Source organism: Micrasema longulum, unplaced genomic scaffold (genome assembly GCF_059751315.1).
Source record: "Micrasema longulum isolate JH-2025_06_02 unplaced genomic scaffold, ASM5975131v1 h1tg000237l, whole genome shotgun sequence".
Classification (NCBI taxonomy): Eukaryota; Metazoa; Arthropoda; class Insecta; order Trichoptera; family Brachycentridae; genus Micrasema; species Micrasema longulum.
This window is the reverse complement of record NW_028277442.1, coordinates 162225-177545: the sequence shown is the minus strand read 5'-3', so window position 1 is coordinate 177545 and position 15321 is coordinate 162225. Positions and strand designations below refer to the sequence as shown.

The window sequence follows — 15321 nt, the reverse complement described above, 5'->3', positions numbered from 1 at the left end:
TTTACTATTCATTATTATTTTGTAATACACTAAATTTATTTGTCAATTTTTAAAATGTGTAAATGGGGGCTAAATTTCTAACTGTCTATGCGCTCTGTAGCTGCAAGACGTCCTGTAATCTAGCTCCTATCTATTATACTTTTTGATTGATCTTAATTGAAAACGAGGAACTAGAATCCCAACCGTCCATGCGCTCTGTAGCTGCAAGACGTACTGGGATATTTATTAATTGTACAGCGCCCTTGAGGTGATTTTCACAAAAATGGCGCTTTATAAATTATCCAACTATATAAGAAACAGAATAAAAAGAACATAAAACTTTGTAGCAAAGACAAACAAGGGCAATACAATAATGGTATACAATATATTAAAAAAAACAAAAGACATATAAGACTCAAGCTAAACCATGCCTATCCAACTTCATCCCACACTGTTTTGGTGGCGAAGAGATCTATGAAAAGCCGAAAGATCTGTCCCAAAGAATTCCAAGTCGTATGGCGAATTAATCAATCCACACGTTCTGGACATTGGGGCATGAAAACAAAAATTGCTTTAATAAATAGCAGATTTCGACTTCTGGTGACACGGTTGGGAACATAAAAAGAAATTGATTGCAACAGAGATGGGACATCACTTATAGCATTAAGTATTTTGAAAATGCATATAAGGTCTATCTTTGTTCTATGTTTCTCTAATGAAGACGGATTAAGATATTGCTCTATTTCAAAATAGGAATAATTACCCCTTTGCAATCCGAGCAACCATGCCACTTTTCTTAAAAAGCGGTGTTGGACAGACTCAATATGGCCAATATGAGTCCCGTAGAATGGAGACCAAATAGGAGAAGCGTATTTTAGATGGGGTCGAACTAGTGAGCAATAAAGAGTTTTGATGGTATTAATATGGGAGAAGCGTAATATTAATGATAATTCAATTTTTACAGACAAAAAACACTGAACACATGTTAGCAGATAATGCATTTTAGTATCGTACGGGTTATTTCCAAGAAATAAAATATTTAGTGTTAACAAATTACAACAGGGATGGAGAATACCTTAGAAAAGGGAATATGGAAGTCTATGCATCTACATGGCTTATGACCTGTCATTGGCTGGTTTAAGTGGCCACTTTACACACTTTGTAACATTCACCATTTTGCCTATGTTTGAACATCCATATTTCTTCATTTATGTTAGTTTATTTTAATACTTTGACAAAGAAATAGTCACATTCTGAAATTAGTTGGAAAATTAAATATATGTAGTTATTTTACACAAAGTAAATATTTAGTTGTACTATTTAACATGGAAAATCACAAAGTTTCAAATATTAATTTTATTTATGATATCAACTTAGTTATGTTTTCTTTCCAGACTAAAAGGCGTCCTACATACACATCTTCTACATTTATTCAGCTTAGCTCGGATATAACGTGCACCCCTGATTTAGTCTCCAGTCAGCGAGTTCCGGATTCGGATTCCATTCAGAATGGCCCCAATATGGTGTCCAGCACGCCAAACATTACAGAAAACATTCCAACTTGTATATTTAAAGTAAAAGATTGCGAGAATAATTACGCAAACACAAAGAACTTTGACAACAAGAAACCAACTAATGAATGTTCGGAAGACGACAAAGAAAATGTTAACGTTAGTCCTAAGACCGCTAGTATACTCGACGATATGTACGGAAATGTTTGGAAACATACGCCGGGACTCTTTAAAAAAACTCGATCCGTTTTTAAAACCGATCGGATCAATTCTGACTACAATAACGTCGTAAACAAATTAGACTCTTTGAGTTTGTATGTTAAATCAATGACGGACATTAAAATGAAACAAAAGCAAAAAAGTATCAAGACGTATTTTAAAACCGTTGCAAAAGACGCGGACAGAAATGTGTATTTGGATGTTTTGAAGCCCAAAATGCTTTCATTTGAACGCGAGCAAGATTTTGTTGGTAATAATGACGATCTCAAAAAAGAAAATGATAAACAATCGGACAGTTTGCGAGATCTAGTACCAGAGTTGATGCCATGCCCGAATCTCGATGACTCCAGTCTGATTGCGTCAAAGAAAAAAGTCCGAAAGAAAAATATTTGTATCTCATCAACAGACTTGAGTGACGAAGAACTCCATCACTCCCTGAAGCCGAAGAAGTTATTCGGCTTCGACGATGACGGTAAAGAAAACGATAAACCTTCAATCGTCAAAAAGAAGCTGACAAAAAAATACCGCGACGAAAGAAGACGAAATTCTATCTTAAATAGGAGTTCTAGCGTTATCGTTTTGAATTCCGACGATGATATTTATAGCTCTGATATAAACGATAAAGCTAGTGGAAAAAAATACAGGAAATTATTTAGAAATATATCTAAAAAGAACCACATGTTTGACAATGTCGAATTTATTTCCGAACACGTCATAGATGCCCGATCAAGAGTCATAGAAATTATCGACGATCGAATCGATATAAAACAAACGAACGGAAAGACCACGGAAAAAATAGACAATTTTTACAAGACTGACGACACTCAAGCTGATGATTTTTTGAGTGGAAAAAACACAGATAAAATATATAAAAATTACAAGACTGATAGCATTTTAATTGACGATTATTTGACAGAGGCTTTAAAAAATATTTCCTTAGTTACCAAAGAAATTCAGATTATCGACGACCGGAAAAAAACTGACGGTGAAATTGTGAAGAAAATTCCTCCCAAAAAGAAAGACCCCAAGAAGAAAGCCACAAGCAAAAGAGTGGAAAAACCAATTGTAACAAAAAATGTGGACTTGGATCGGATTGAAATTTATTCTTTCATGGCATCCCTTTCTGGTGAGATATATTTTATTATTATCCATCTTTTGTTAATTTAATATTACATTCGTATATCGTCGGGTTTCTGGCACAAGTTGGTAACTAACATTTTACTAGTTATGAGATATTCCACTTTTGTTAAAAGCTCATCCCAAATCGACAATTCAATAAAACCGCAAGTTGAATATTATAAAATATTTATTTTTTTTATTTGTAAAATCTGAAATATTTTTATTCGCTTTTTAAACAAAGATTATTTTATGCCATTTATGAAGGCATCTCATTTTTCTAAGAAACCTGACGACATCAACTAATATTTAAACCAATTAATAAAACACCAATATGCAGAATTGGGCACTGCTGCGATGGTTCTCACCTCTTTAGAATCCATGTCCGGGACTCTGCTGTTTGCGAATGTCAGCTAGATGAGGAAGATTTAAACCATGTTTTTTTTTATGCCCCATAAATGATTGTTATCCTGATTTCCTATCCGACCTCTCTGATATCAATATCCCATTTCCTATTCATATTCTAACTCTCCTGTCCCCACCCACTAAATATGTATTTAAAATCCTATGTAAATATCTAGTTAGAAATGGTGTTAAGATGTAAATATGTTATATTATTATATTAAATGTAAAGTTCTCAAAATATTAAATACTAACTTACTAGCTTGTTTATAATTCTACCACATGTGTAAAAATGTAAATAAATAAAAAAACAAAAAACTCGACACTGGCCAGAACACCCGAGTTGAGAGGTGAAAAGGCCATAAAAAAATGAAGAAGAAGAAAACACCAATATTTGTTTCTATAACTAATTATATTTCTTTTTTAAAAATCTTGAAATGTTTTATAAACACTTTTGGCTTAACTGAATATATAGCATGACTGAAAACCTTTTTGGCTTAAATAAATACATATTTGGCACAATTGGATGGAATAATTTAATACTTTTTCATAATATTAGTACGTAAGATTTTCTCATGGTTATTGCTATCTTTATTTAGAAATGTTATGTTTCTTAACAATATTTTAAGTTTGTCCAAATTTTTGTAGACAAGGCTGTTAACATGTTAACAGCTCCCCAGGGAGTTTAACTTATATCTGTGTTCTTAATTATTATTTTTCTACATTCTTCTAATTTTAAGATTCATTTAATATAACCGATCGAAAAAAAATAACTTCTGTTCTCTCTACTGGAATTTATGTACTATATGTAAGATTAGTTTTATATATTTTTATTTTCTTTTTATCATTACTTCATTTTCAATTTTTTGCTACTTTTGTGTAAAATATGTCCGTTCTTTATATATAAATATATGTAAAACATCTAAAAGCCTACAAGACGTTTAAATAAATAAAATAAATATTGGCACTCTCAGAAGTGTGTACTTTGATCTGTTTCAATCTACTGCAACCTATGGAATAGTTGGCCCCGGAGGTTGTGCGGCATCCATCTTAAAGCCTCTCACAATTAATTAAAATTATTATTATTATTGTTGTGTTTCTGATCCAAATAATATTTGTGAAGATATACTCATGTGTCTGTGTCAACTAATTTATCGCCTCAACTCACCACGGGACTTTTAGTCCCATGGAGTTGGGACTTGTCTAAAAAAATGTGCAATAAACTGTTTATAAACATCGTATGTTAAAAATGCTTTTTTTGGTAGGACTTTTTCAGTGTACAATACAAAATTTAAAGACAGACTACACAAACATCACTGTCAGATTTAAAACTTACACTAAAAATGCATTATGCAACTTAGTAGACATTATAATAAATATGTACATCTCCCTTCCCCTCCTTATCCTCTCTTCAAGCATCCTTGTCTTAATCTATAATGGTAATTATATTTATTTATTCACCATTTCATAACATTCACAGTTTTTGGTTCAATTTGCCCAGCTATATGAAACAGTACTTATGATTTTCTTGTTGTATTACTGTAGAATGTTTTATTATTTAAACTTTCTACTGAATATGCTGTATAATTTTTAGGTTATTTAAAAAAAATATAAATCTTGTATAATTTTTAGGTTAGGTTAGGTCTTGGGTATAAGGAAATTTATGTTTTTAATTTTTTTTTTTTTAAATTAAGCCAAATATGTAGTATTATAAATGTTTGGTAAAAGGCAGATTTGCCGTTTATGTCAATAAAATAAAATAAATCCCGCCCAATTTACAAAAACTTACTGTTCTTTAAAAAAAATTTCTTTGAGAATAACATTTTTATATGTATAAACTTATATGTATTTATATAATATGTAATATATTTTCTTTACTAACTTTGTATACTTTGTGGAAATCTGTTATTGGTTCTGAGTTTATACACTATATCTGTTTGTTTACTATAAATATGGATGTAGAAGTGTTGGTTTCCCAAATAAAATAACAAGGATCCGTACTACAATAGAAAGTTAGCAGGGTTATCTTTAATAATTATTGTCTGTAAGTAAAACCGAATTTTCTGTATAAAAAAAAGTATTTACATAATTTCTAAACATGTTTGATTATAAGGATTTTCCAAATTTTGATACAAATATTCACATTTTCGCATAGAAAATTATTTTTTTATTTTCTCTGTTAACTTTCCAATGTAATCAGGGCCCAGATAATTATAAACTATTGCTAATGGCAGTTTTTGACCTATCGGATTTGTTGATTTGCAGACAATGTACCATCGTGGAGATGCGATAAGGAAGCCAAGGTATTCCGCGATAGCTACAACAAAAACAAAGATGATTTGGTGAAACGTCTCTTCCTCCTCTTTAATGAGAAAGTCTACGGGAATGAAATAGACCCACAGCTGTCCATCGTATGGAATGCAAATCTCAACACCACCGCTGGGTAAATAAAGCTTATTTATTATCTTATGATTGGTAGAATGCCATATTAAAATTTGGTAAGGTATCCAAAATAAAATACTATTATCGGATTAAATTCTACTTATTTTTTTTTTTACAAGAGTGTATAATGTGACATGTTTCGTCTTGTTAGGACACTATCGAGAGTTTGAGAGAAACACTTGGGAGAAAGCTTCTACCCTGAGCAATGGGAAGTCAACATTTGTCTTTAATTTTATCTGCAAAGTAAAATTAAGTTTCTGTATGAATAGCAGAATATGTAAGCGATTTTTTCTTCTAAACATGTTCAATTATAGGCTACCGATGAAGATACTTTAAATTTTCACGCAAATATACTCATTTTCGTACACAAATATCGGTTTTTCTTTATAGACCGTCAAAGATAACTCTGTTAACTTTCCATCGTAATCGGGGGCCCTGGTCTGCGCTCGGATGTTTCGAAACCAGGAAAATTGTTTTCTTCCAACCCCTCTATGTCCCTCGATGTTCCCCTCCGTGACAAGCTGATGTATGGCATATTTATCACCTCGACACGTGGCCAAATTTGAAATCTTACAGAGCTTATCAGTGGTAAATAGTTCTATATTCGTATTGGCTCTACGTAATACTTCATTGTTGGCTATCATATAAGTCCAAGACATTCTTTACATACTACGGTGGATCCACATATGCTTCAAGGCAGTTTATAATATTAACTTTCAGGGTCCACGCCTCAACACCGTACAATGAGACAGCCCAAATATAACATTTGACCATTTGTTGTCTTAGCTTCAGGTTTATAATATCGTCACAAAGAAGATTTTTCAAATTGTTAAATGCTGTTCGGGCCGCTTCTATTCTGCATTTTATCTAAGTGTGAAGAAGACGCAGCTTGGGTTAAGGCTCTCCTGAAGCATTCGCAGCTCGTGTCCAAGGCTTATATTACAAAATTCCTTTAAAAATGTAACACTTACACATTAATACACTTAACAGACAATATATATAATGTATATAATATTTTAACTGTGTTCCAGACGGGCCAATAACAAGATGGTCCGCTCTAAGACGGGCGGGGTCAGCATCGTCCGGCGGTCGAGTGTCGAGCTGTCCAGCAAGGTGTTAGACGGGCCGCAGCGGCTGAGGGACACTCTGGCTCACGAGCTGTGCCACGTGGCGGCCTGGCTGCTGGATGGGCAACTGAGGGACGCGCACGGGCCCTACTGGAGGAAGTGGTACGTGTCCTTCTGTTGTTCTTACATACTGAGCCGCTATTACCTCTATTTGCACTTTTACCCCCTTTTGACACTATTACCCCTTTTGACACTATTACCCCTTTTGACACTATTACCCCTTTGACAGTATTACCCCTTTGACACTATTACCCCTTTTAACACTACTACCCCCATTTGACACTACTACCCTAATTTGACACTACTACCCTAATTTGACACTACTACCCCCATTTGACACTATTACCCCCATTTGACACTACTACTCCCATTTGACGCTACTACCCCCATTTTACGATACTACCCCCATTTTACGCTACTACCCCCATTTTACGTTACTGCCCCCATTTTACGCTACTGCCCCCATTTTACGCTACTACCTCCATTTTACGCTACTACCCCCATTTTACAGTACTACCTCCTTTTGGCGCTACTACCCCCTTTTGGCGCTACTACCCCTTTTTGACACTACCACCCCATTTAGACGCTACTACCCCCATTTGACACTATTACGTTGGTTTGACACTATTACCTTGATTTCATACTATTACCCCCTGGCGCTATTACCCCATGACGCTATTACCCTGATTTGATACTATAACCCCTATTTTTCTCTAATACCCCGATTTGATACTATAACCCCTTTTTTCTCTAATACCCCGATTGGCACTATTTTACTCTATTTACCTCAACTTGACACTATTTTGATAATTTCCCGTTTGTTTAATTTGTATTAGAAACACGCCAATAAACTTTTATTTAATTATTATTTTGGTGTGATCTAGAAATTGTTTACTTTTGTTTATAAATTTTAAAGATTAGTGTTTGAAACTACATCAACATTACCTTCTTTGAAATTAAAAACTTTTTTGCACCTAAAATAATTAAATGTACATTTTACTGTTACAGGGTGGCCAAAACACTAGAAGCCTTTCCAGAAATCGGCTCCATCCCAGTCCGTCACACGCTGAGCATCCACTACAAGTTTACCTACAAATGCACTAAATGCGGATACAGGTGTGTGCTAACATGCTTGCTCCAAATCTCTATTGTGCGCGCCGGCTACCATATGACGATAACAGCTTACTGCTAATGATCTCACTTACACCATTCATTTTTAATGATGATGAAAAGACAACAAATAAATTACTTTTAAAACGTCACATTTTTTGCTGGTACCTGTTTTATATTTTTAAAAAAATGTAGTTCAAAGTACTAAATCAAATAATTATCATCATTCCCTTTCCACACCTAATGGCGTATAGAGCACCTTGATCATTTTTATTACATGAAGGTAAGATGATCAGTCTTACGCTTCAGTTAACCAGTCCAGGGACTGTTATTATTATTATGAATATAGCGCCATTTTCGTAATATAATACCTCAAGGGCGCTTTACATAGTGATTCTATAGGTAAAAAAAAATAATTGAAGCTTTTATATTAGTAATTTAATTTAAACAATTTATTTTGTTATCACGTGCTACTACAGCCTCGCACCTCTGCTGGGAGAGCATTCCATGCCGTAGGGCCTGCGACCGCAAATGCGCGTTTACTGAATTTAGTGCGCTGTTTGCGTAGAGGTATAATAACTTTTCCTCTCGCCGTAGACGTAGCTGATGTAAGCATAAGACGTCTGCCAGCTAGTTCATCTGGAATGTATAGTTCCCTTAGATATTCCGGAGCAGAGTTGGGCAGTGACTTATACATAAGCCAACGGAGTTTGTATTCCACCCTCTGTGGAAAACGTAGCCAGTGTAATTCCCGAAGTAGTCGAGTGATATGACTGAACTTAGAGATTCCGAAATTAAGTCTCGCTGCAGCATTTAATACAGACTGTAGGCGAGTCATTTTGTTTATTGGTAGTATGGCATATTCTAGTGTAAAAACACCTTTTTAAGTAAATATTTCATATCAACCATGTCGGGAATCCAACCCTAGACCTATTGCGAGGCCGTCAATAAATTAAATATTACCTAAAGTCATTCTTCTAAAGCAGAGGTTCCCAAACTTTTTTGTGTCGTAGACCCCTTGCCATGTTTTTCGGTTTTTGGTAGACGCCCTACTCACCTGATGTTGATTTTTCATAAATTTCTGACTGTAGCGAAGTTTAGTGTTAAAAACTTAACGTTAAAACAAATGTTAAGTTTTATACATTTATTAATTGAATTTAAATTAAAACTACTCAAAATAAAATTTTGTATCTGTTATATAAAATATATGTAACATAAAATTAACTAAGCAATAAGTAAATGTTTTTAGTGGGAAGGGTGAACCTGATGCTTTAATAATAAATTATCAACATTTGGCGTCAATTTTGTCGGGTTTAATCTTAAATCTCCTCGGCCAATGATGTCCAGTCTGTTTCTTTTTTTCGTTGGGAGATTGGTAACAGCGCTGAACCCCCTTTCCACTAGGTATGACGGTGGAAAGGAAATTAAAAATTTCCTCGCTATATTGCCTACATCTTAAACTTACACAATTTTATAAGCAAATATATAATTTTTTTTTACTTCAAAGGTACTTTTATAAATAATGTTCATGTCTTTATATTATAAGATAGTATAATTTTATTTTATTTTATTTCATTGGAAAGCCAACAGACATTTATACATTTATAAGAATCAATTATACCATAAATCCATATCATAAAGTCCAATTAGAGGCTTCCACATAATATTGTTATTGTAAATGTTGTCACATAAAAATTCTACATAACATAAAATAACTAATCATACAAAACTTATAATATTACTAGAAATGTAAATGAATATTGGTCACACAGTTGCACATTACAATAAATAATACAACTATAGTTGACCATACAGTGTTAATTTATTATGTGCCTACATACAGAACTGCACATCACCTGCATAATATAGGCTGCGGATAATGTAAGTAAATAGGTACTATCAGTGTGTTGAGATCCACTATCGTGGACCCCTATTTTCATTTCTTGGACCCCCAAGTTTTTCGTTGACGTAGACCCCTTGCAGGTTGTCATAGACCCCTGGGGGTCGATATAGACCACTGTTCTAAAGCATAATAGTTTAATTAAGCGTTTTATTTCATCCATTATCCATTAATAGATTTTTTTTTAAAGCAACAAAAACAATGGCGAACGTTTGATGAAATTAATTAATTGTTGTTTTATTTCAGCATCGGTCGCCATTCCAAGTCTATAGACACGACGCGCAAACGCTGCGGATATTGCTACGGGACCCTGGAGTGCGTACGCAACAGCAGGCGCAAGGACGGGCAGGTCGTGTCCACGCCGGCCAGCGCGCGGCGCCAGGCCACGGGCTTCGCGCTCTACGTGAAGGAGAACTACGGCAACGTGAGGGGCGTGCACACGCCGCACAAGCAGGCCATGAAGCTGCTGGGGAGGCAGTACGCCGCGCAGAAGACCGCCACCCCGGGCGCCATCTTGCCCTCTGCGTGAAGGAGAACTATTTATGCCTTATTAAGTAACAACGATGCATACAGACTGCCTGGATTTCCTCCCTAGGGAGTTATTCATAATAATAATATTAGGCTGATTTATATAGCGCCATTTTTGTAAAAAATCACCTCAAGGGCGCTTTACAATTGTATACCTAAACTTACATTCTAACTAAACTAAAGTGATATATTATATTTCCAGATTTAAAATTGAGGCTATGATAGTCTAAAGAAGTGGGATTTTAGTTGGGATCTGAACTGACTGGGACTGTTGATGATTCGTAAGTTAGAAGGCAATTGGTTCTAGGCAAAGGGGCCGGCAGCGGCGAAAGCACGATCTCCAAATCTAGTGTTTGGGGAGCGCCGGATTTCGACAAGTTATTCTCTTCCTGAATCAAATGCTGACCTAAGACATATTTAAATTTGTCGCAACAGAGAGGGAAAACATTTTTGAGAAGGGAATATGGAAGTCTAGGCATTTACAGGGCTTATGATCTGTCATTGGCTGTTTTTTTTTTTTAAATAAATTTATTGCATAAAATAATATTTAAGTATACAAATTTAGTAACAGGGAATCTATATAAAACTAGTGAATAGAAAATGAAAACGGAGCGTTCTCTGTTTAGGATAGTCTCCATCTAACATGGCTCAGCCTGTTCTAAAATGGAGATTTTTTATCTTTTAAAGCATAAGTAATTCTACGTAATATAACAATAACAAAAAAAACTAAAACTACCTTATTATAAATGTCTATCTAATAAAATGTAAAAATTTAAAAATCGTTATCATACAAAAATAAAGAATATATATGTGCCAAGAATACATGTTACTTAAACATAGATAATATAGTATATAATAAAAAACAAATATAAAGTAATGAAATACATAAAAGGTGTAACATTCACCATTCTGCCTATGTTTAAAAATCGACATTTCCTCACCTCTTCCATCTGTTGACTTTTGTGAAGTAAAAGAGCTTAAACCTTTATCATGTGGGTGAGATTCATCCGGCTGAACCAATTCACCCACTAAACAGATGCAAAGAGAAAATGTGGATGTTTAAACATAGGCAGAATGGTGAATGTTACACGGTGTGTAAAGTGGCCACTTAAACCAGCCAATGACGGGTCATAAGCCCCGTAAATGCCTAAACACCCATATTCCCTTCTCAGACACGTTTTCCCTCTCTGTCACAAAAAAATTTAGGCCTCAATATCTCCCTAGGAGGAATGATCCAGCCTGTCTGCAAACATTCGCACATACTTAAAACACTTTTGACTTTTTTTCAAATGACTTTTGTGAAGTAAAAGAGTTGAAACCTTTATCATGTGGGTGAGATTCATCCGGCTGAACCAGCCGGTCTGCAAGCATTTGGACACACTCGGAACATTTTTGAATTAACTACCTGGTAGAAGAAGGAGAATAAAAATTGGAAAATCGTTTTCAGGCGTTGCCCAGGAGGTGAATTTTAACTTTGAATTAAAACTTTTAATAGTATTACATTTTTTTATCAAAATTTCTCAAAAACATTATTTTTTTTAATCAATTTGAAATATTTCAATGATTTTTATTTATTTAATTTCTTGAGGTAACTCATTGTACTGCTTCAATCCCGTGTACAATGAGTTTTGAGACTCGGTTTTTCTCCTCATTGGTAATCTTATCTTTTTTTTATCACTAATTTCATATGCATGACATTGTTGGTTAAATTTAATTATATTTTTTATTTGTTGCTTTGCTGTGAGCGAGCTAATTTCTTTGTGAATTCTTTCTACATAAGAATACATACAGAAACACCGCGTTTTTACGTTCCTCAATTTTACACTTTCGAACAGAAATGTTTGAGTCCCATTTTTTCCATACATTCTCATTAAAAAATATCCCCCCAATTAACGTTTTTTACATCCGGTTTTGCATAGAATCTTTTTTTTTCAAAACTCGTTGGATCTGCCTAAAGACGCTGAGCCGCGCGCTGCCGCATTTGCCCAGAATGGTGAATAAAATCAAGGTAAATAAAAAAATGTGTAAATTGTGGTCTCAAACTAAATTCAAAGTAGGTTCAGTGTAATTGACCATTTTGTTTACACGTGGTTGACACATGAAGAATAAAGTCTTGACATCGATAAACTACGATGCAGAAAGTTTAAAAATTTGGTAATAGAAATATTATTTGAGGTTATAAACAAAATTTGGAAAGAAGATTGAACGGTCATCATACAAGTGTGAAACAGTTTTGCCGCAATGTTAATGACAGTTGAAATTGAACGTAGTTATGCACAATTTTGTGAAAATTAGATATTTATGTTATCGGGTGCAGTAAGGTCAATTCCATGTTCTGCTAACATCAGTCAGACCGCTTTCATTCAAAAAATTGTATTAATCACCTTTCGAAAATGGTGTCGATCACAATAAGATTTCTCAATTTACAGAAAACACCCACAGCACTTAAAAAAGCCTACGGTACTTAAACATCATTAAAACTGTTCAATTACATAATAAGATTCTTGTTTGTATTATTTAAAAAAAACTAATGTATTCATTGTTTATCATTTGTTAAAGTCAAAAACATTCCAACTGTTGTGTATATTAAATTATTAAGGCTTTTCGCAAAGGTGTTATTATCTCAGTTTCACTTTTCTATGGCTGGCTGCTTTCTGCATAACTACGTTCAATTGTGTGGTGCCATAATAAAAAAAGTGATATCATATAAATAAAATTTCCTGATAATTAGGAAAAAAATTGTTGTATGCGTTTTATGCTAATTCAAAATTTTATTTTTGTGTTTTTAAGGTTTAGTAAGTACCTACATAAAATTATTTAAAAATGTTTTTTTTTTAATTCAATAAAAAAAACACACTGGTATTGATTGAAAAATACATTTAAAAAAAATAAAAATTATCAGGTAAATATCAACAATCCTTAATTGAACGTAGTTATGCAGAAAGCAGGCAGTCCACAATTTTGGAAAAATGAGATGTTGATGTTATCGAGTGCAGTAAGGTCGATTCTATGTTCTGCTAAAAACAGCCAGACCGCTTTCATACAAAAAACTGTATTAATCACATTCGGAAAAGGTGTCAATCACAAAAACGATATTTCTCAATTTGCAGAAAACACCCACAAAACTAGAAAAATCTTATGGTACTTTGAAAATCTTTTAAATTGGTCAAATACGTAATAAGATTCTTGTCTGTAATATTTTAAAAAAACTTGTGTATTCATTGTTTATCGTTTGTTAAAGTCAAAAACATTCCAACTATTGTGTAGATTATATAATTCACTCTTCACAAAATGGCTCTCAGTTTCACTTTTCTGCTTTCTGTATAACTACGTTCAATTATGACCGTTTTTACAATTTTTCTGCAGTTTTTCATCCCCTCAATTAAGCGTTTTCTTCAGTTTAACACTTTCTTGCTGCTCCCTTGAAAAACGTAAAACAGGGGTTTTATAGTATATAATTATCATAAACTTATTTAACCATGGCAACGCGAGGCGTGCCCATACCGCACAAGAAAGCCGTTTAGTTGTTAGGGAGACAGTTTGCTGCTCTAAAGTCGGCCACTCCGGGTACGAACTCTTTCACAAGTAAATATCTGAATATTTGTGTAAATCATATGAACGTCAAATACATATTTATGTTAAAATAGATAAATTGAATGAAGCAAACATTGTTAAGGACAAGGTGTTTAATACAATATTTATATTGTATGTTAGTATTTGAGATACTTATTGAAAATAGTGAATTTTTAGACATATGGTATTTAGTTTCTTATGTTATGTACAAAATTTGTATAAGTAGTATAATTTTTTGACTGATTTTATGTCGTTTTTTACCGTGCACAAAATGTGATAAAATAAATGTTTATATTTTATTGAAATGCATAAGTTTAATTAACATTTTCTAAATTTGTTGCAACAGATAACAGCTATCTATGTAGCTGCTCGGCTTTCGTTGGGGTGTTTAACAACCATGTAGACTTGATATACACGCATCAGCTGCTAGGTTCCTTATTTACTACATTCTTCCTTTTGAAGCAGGATCCAAGAAGTATGGCCAATTTGAAACTAACGCTGTATTCCTTCACCGTCACACTGGGAAACTAGAAATACAGTCATTGTACTGACCACGTGCATTCGTATTTGGTGACTACTGCAGTGAGGGGTACAATGAAAGCTTTCATGTTTTTTTATTCCCGTGGTTTGATTGATAAGAAATATATTTTTTTTGCTAAATTAGTTTTGAAAAATTGATAGTGATTTAAAACTGAAAAAAGACTGGTATGTTTGACCGCAAAGTTAATGCTTTAAATATTAATAAAGATTATAGTCCTAGTAGTAAATTAAAATTTTAATTTATCATAGATATTTAATTTAATTATTGTCTATAATAAATTAAAATTAGAATTTACGTATTTTATAAATTATAATTTTTTTAATTATAAATTAAAATTTTAATTTAATATAGACGATAATTAAATTAAATGTCTAAAATAAATTAAAATTTTAATTTATTTTAAATGTTAATTAAACAAATTTAGAATTTATATATTTTATAAATTAATTATAATTTATTTTTTTTTTTACTATAATAAATTAAAATTTTAATTTATAACTTGATTAAAATGAAAGCTGCCAAACTAATGTCACTAGCGATGAGAAATTACTGATCATTGATAATGTACCGATCAAATCGATTTTATCAGTTTTTACATGCAAACATGAAACTCTGTTTCCGAAAATTGATATAAAAACGTAAAAACAAACCTACTATAGTGTGTTTAAGACAATTATTCACAAAAAATAAGACATTTATACTTTTTTCATAAACTATTTTTTATTCGATCGATACGCCAGATACAAATGATTTTTCCTGTGTCAATATAAATCACTATTTAGACGTTATTACAAAGTTATGTTGTCACTTTTGCTGACAACTCTCATTCTAATCAAGCTATATTTTAAGGACTATAGTCTTAATGAAAGTTTT

At 33.1% G+C, this 15321-nt stretch overlaps 1 protein-coding gene across 2 annotated transcripts in view; it reads left to right on the top strand.

Moving 5' to 3' along the window:
• The window catches only part of LOC148283437 (uncharacterized), a 30090-nt gene extending 19030 nt beyond the window's left edge, over positions 1-11060 (top strand). For both annotated transcript variants that reach the window (XM_088243819.1, XM_088243820.1), the window contains 5 exons: positions 1374-2835; positions 5493-5670; positions 6701-6898; positions 7805-7912; positions 10053-11060. In XM_088243819.1, the coding sequence (XP_088099945.1) occupies positions 1374-2835; positions 5493-5670; positions 6701-6898; positions 7805-7912; positions 10053-10335 (2229 nt within the window). In that variant the 3' untranslated portion in view covers positions 10336-11060. The remainder of the gene's footprint in view (positions 1-1373; positions 2836-5492; positions 5671-6700; positions 6899-7804; positions 7913-10052) is intronic.
• The last annotated feature ends 4261 nt before the right edge of the window (positions 11061-15321 follow it).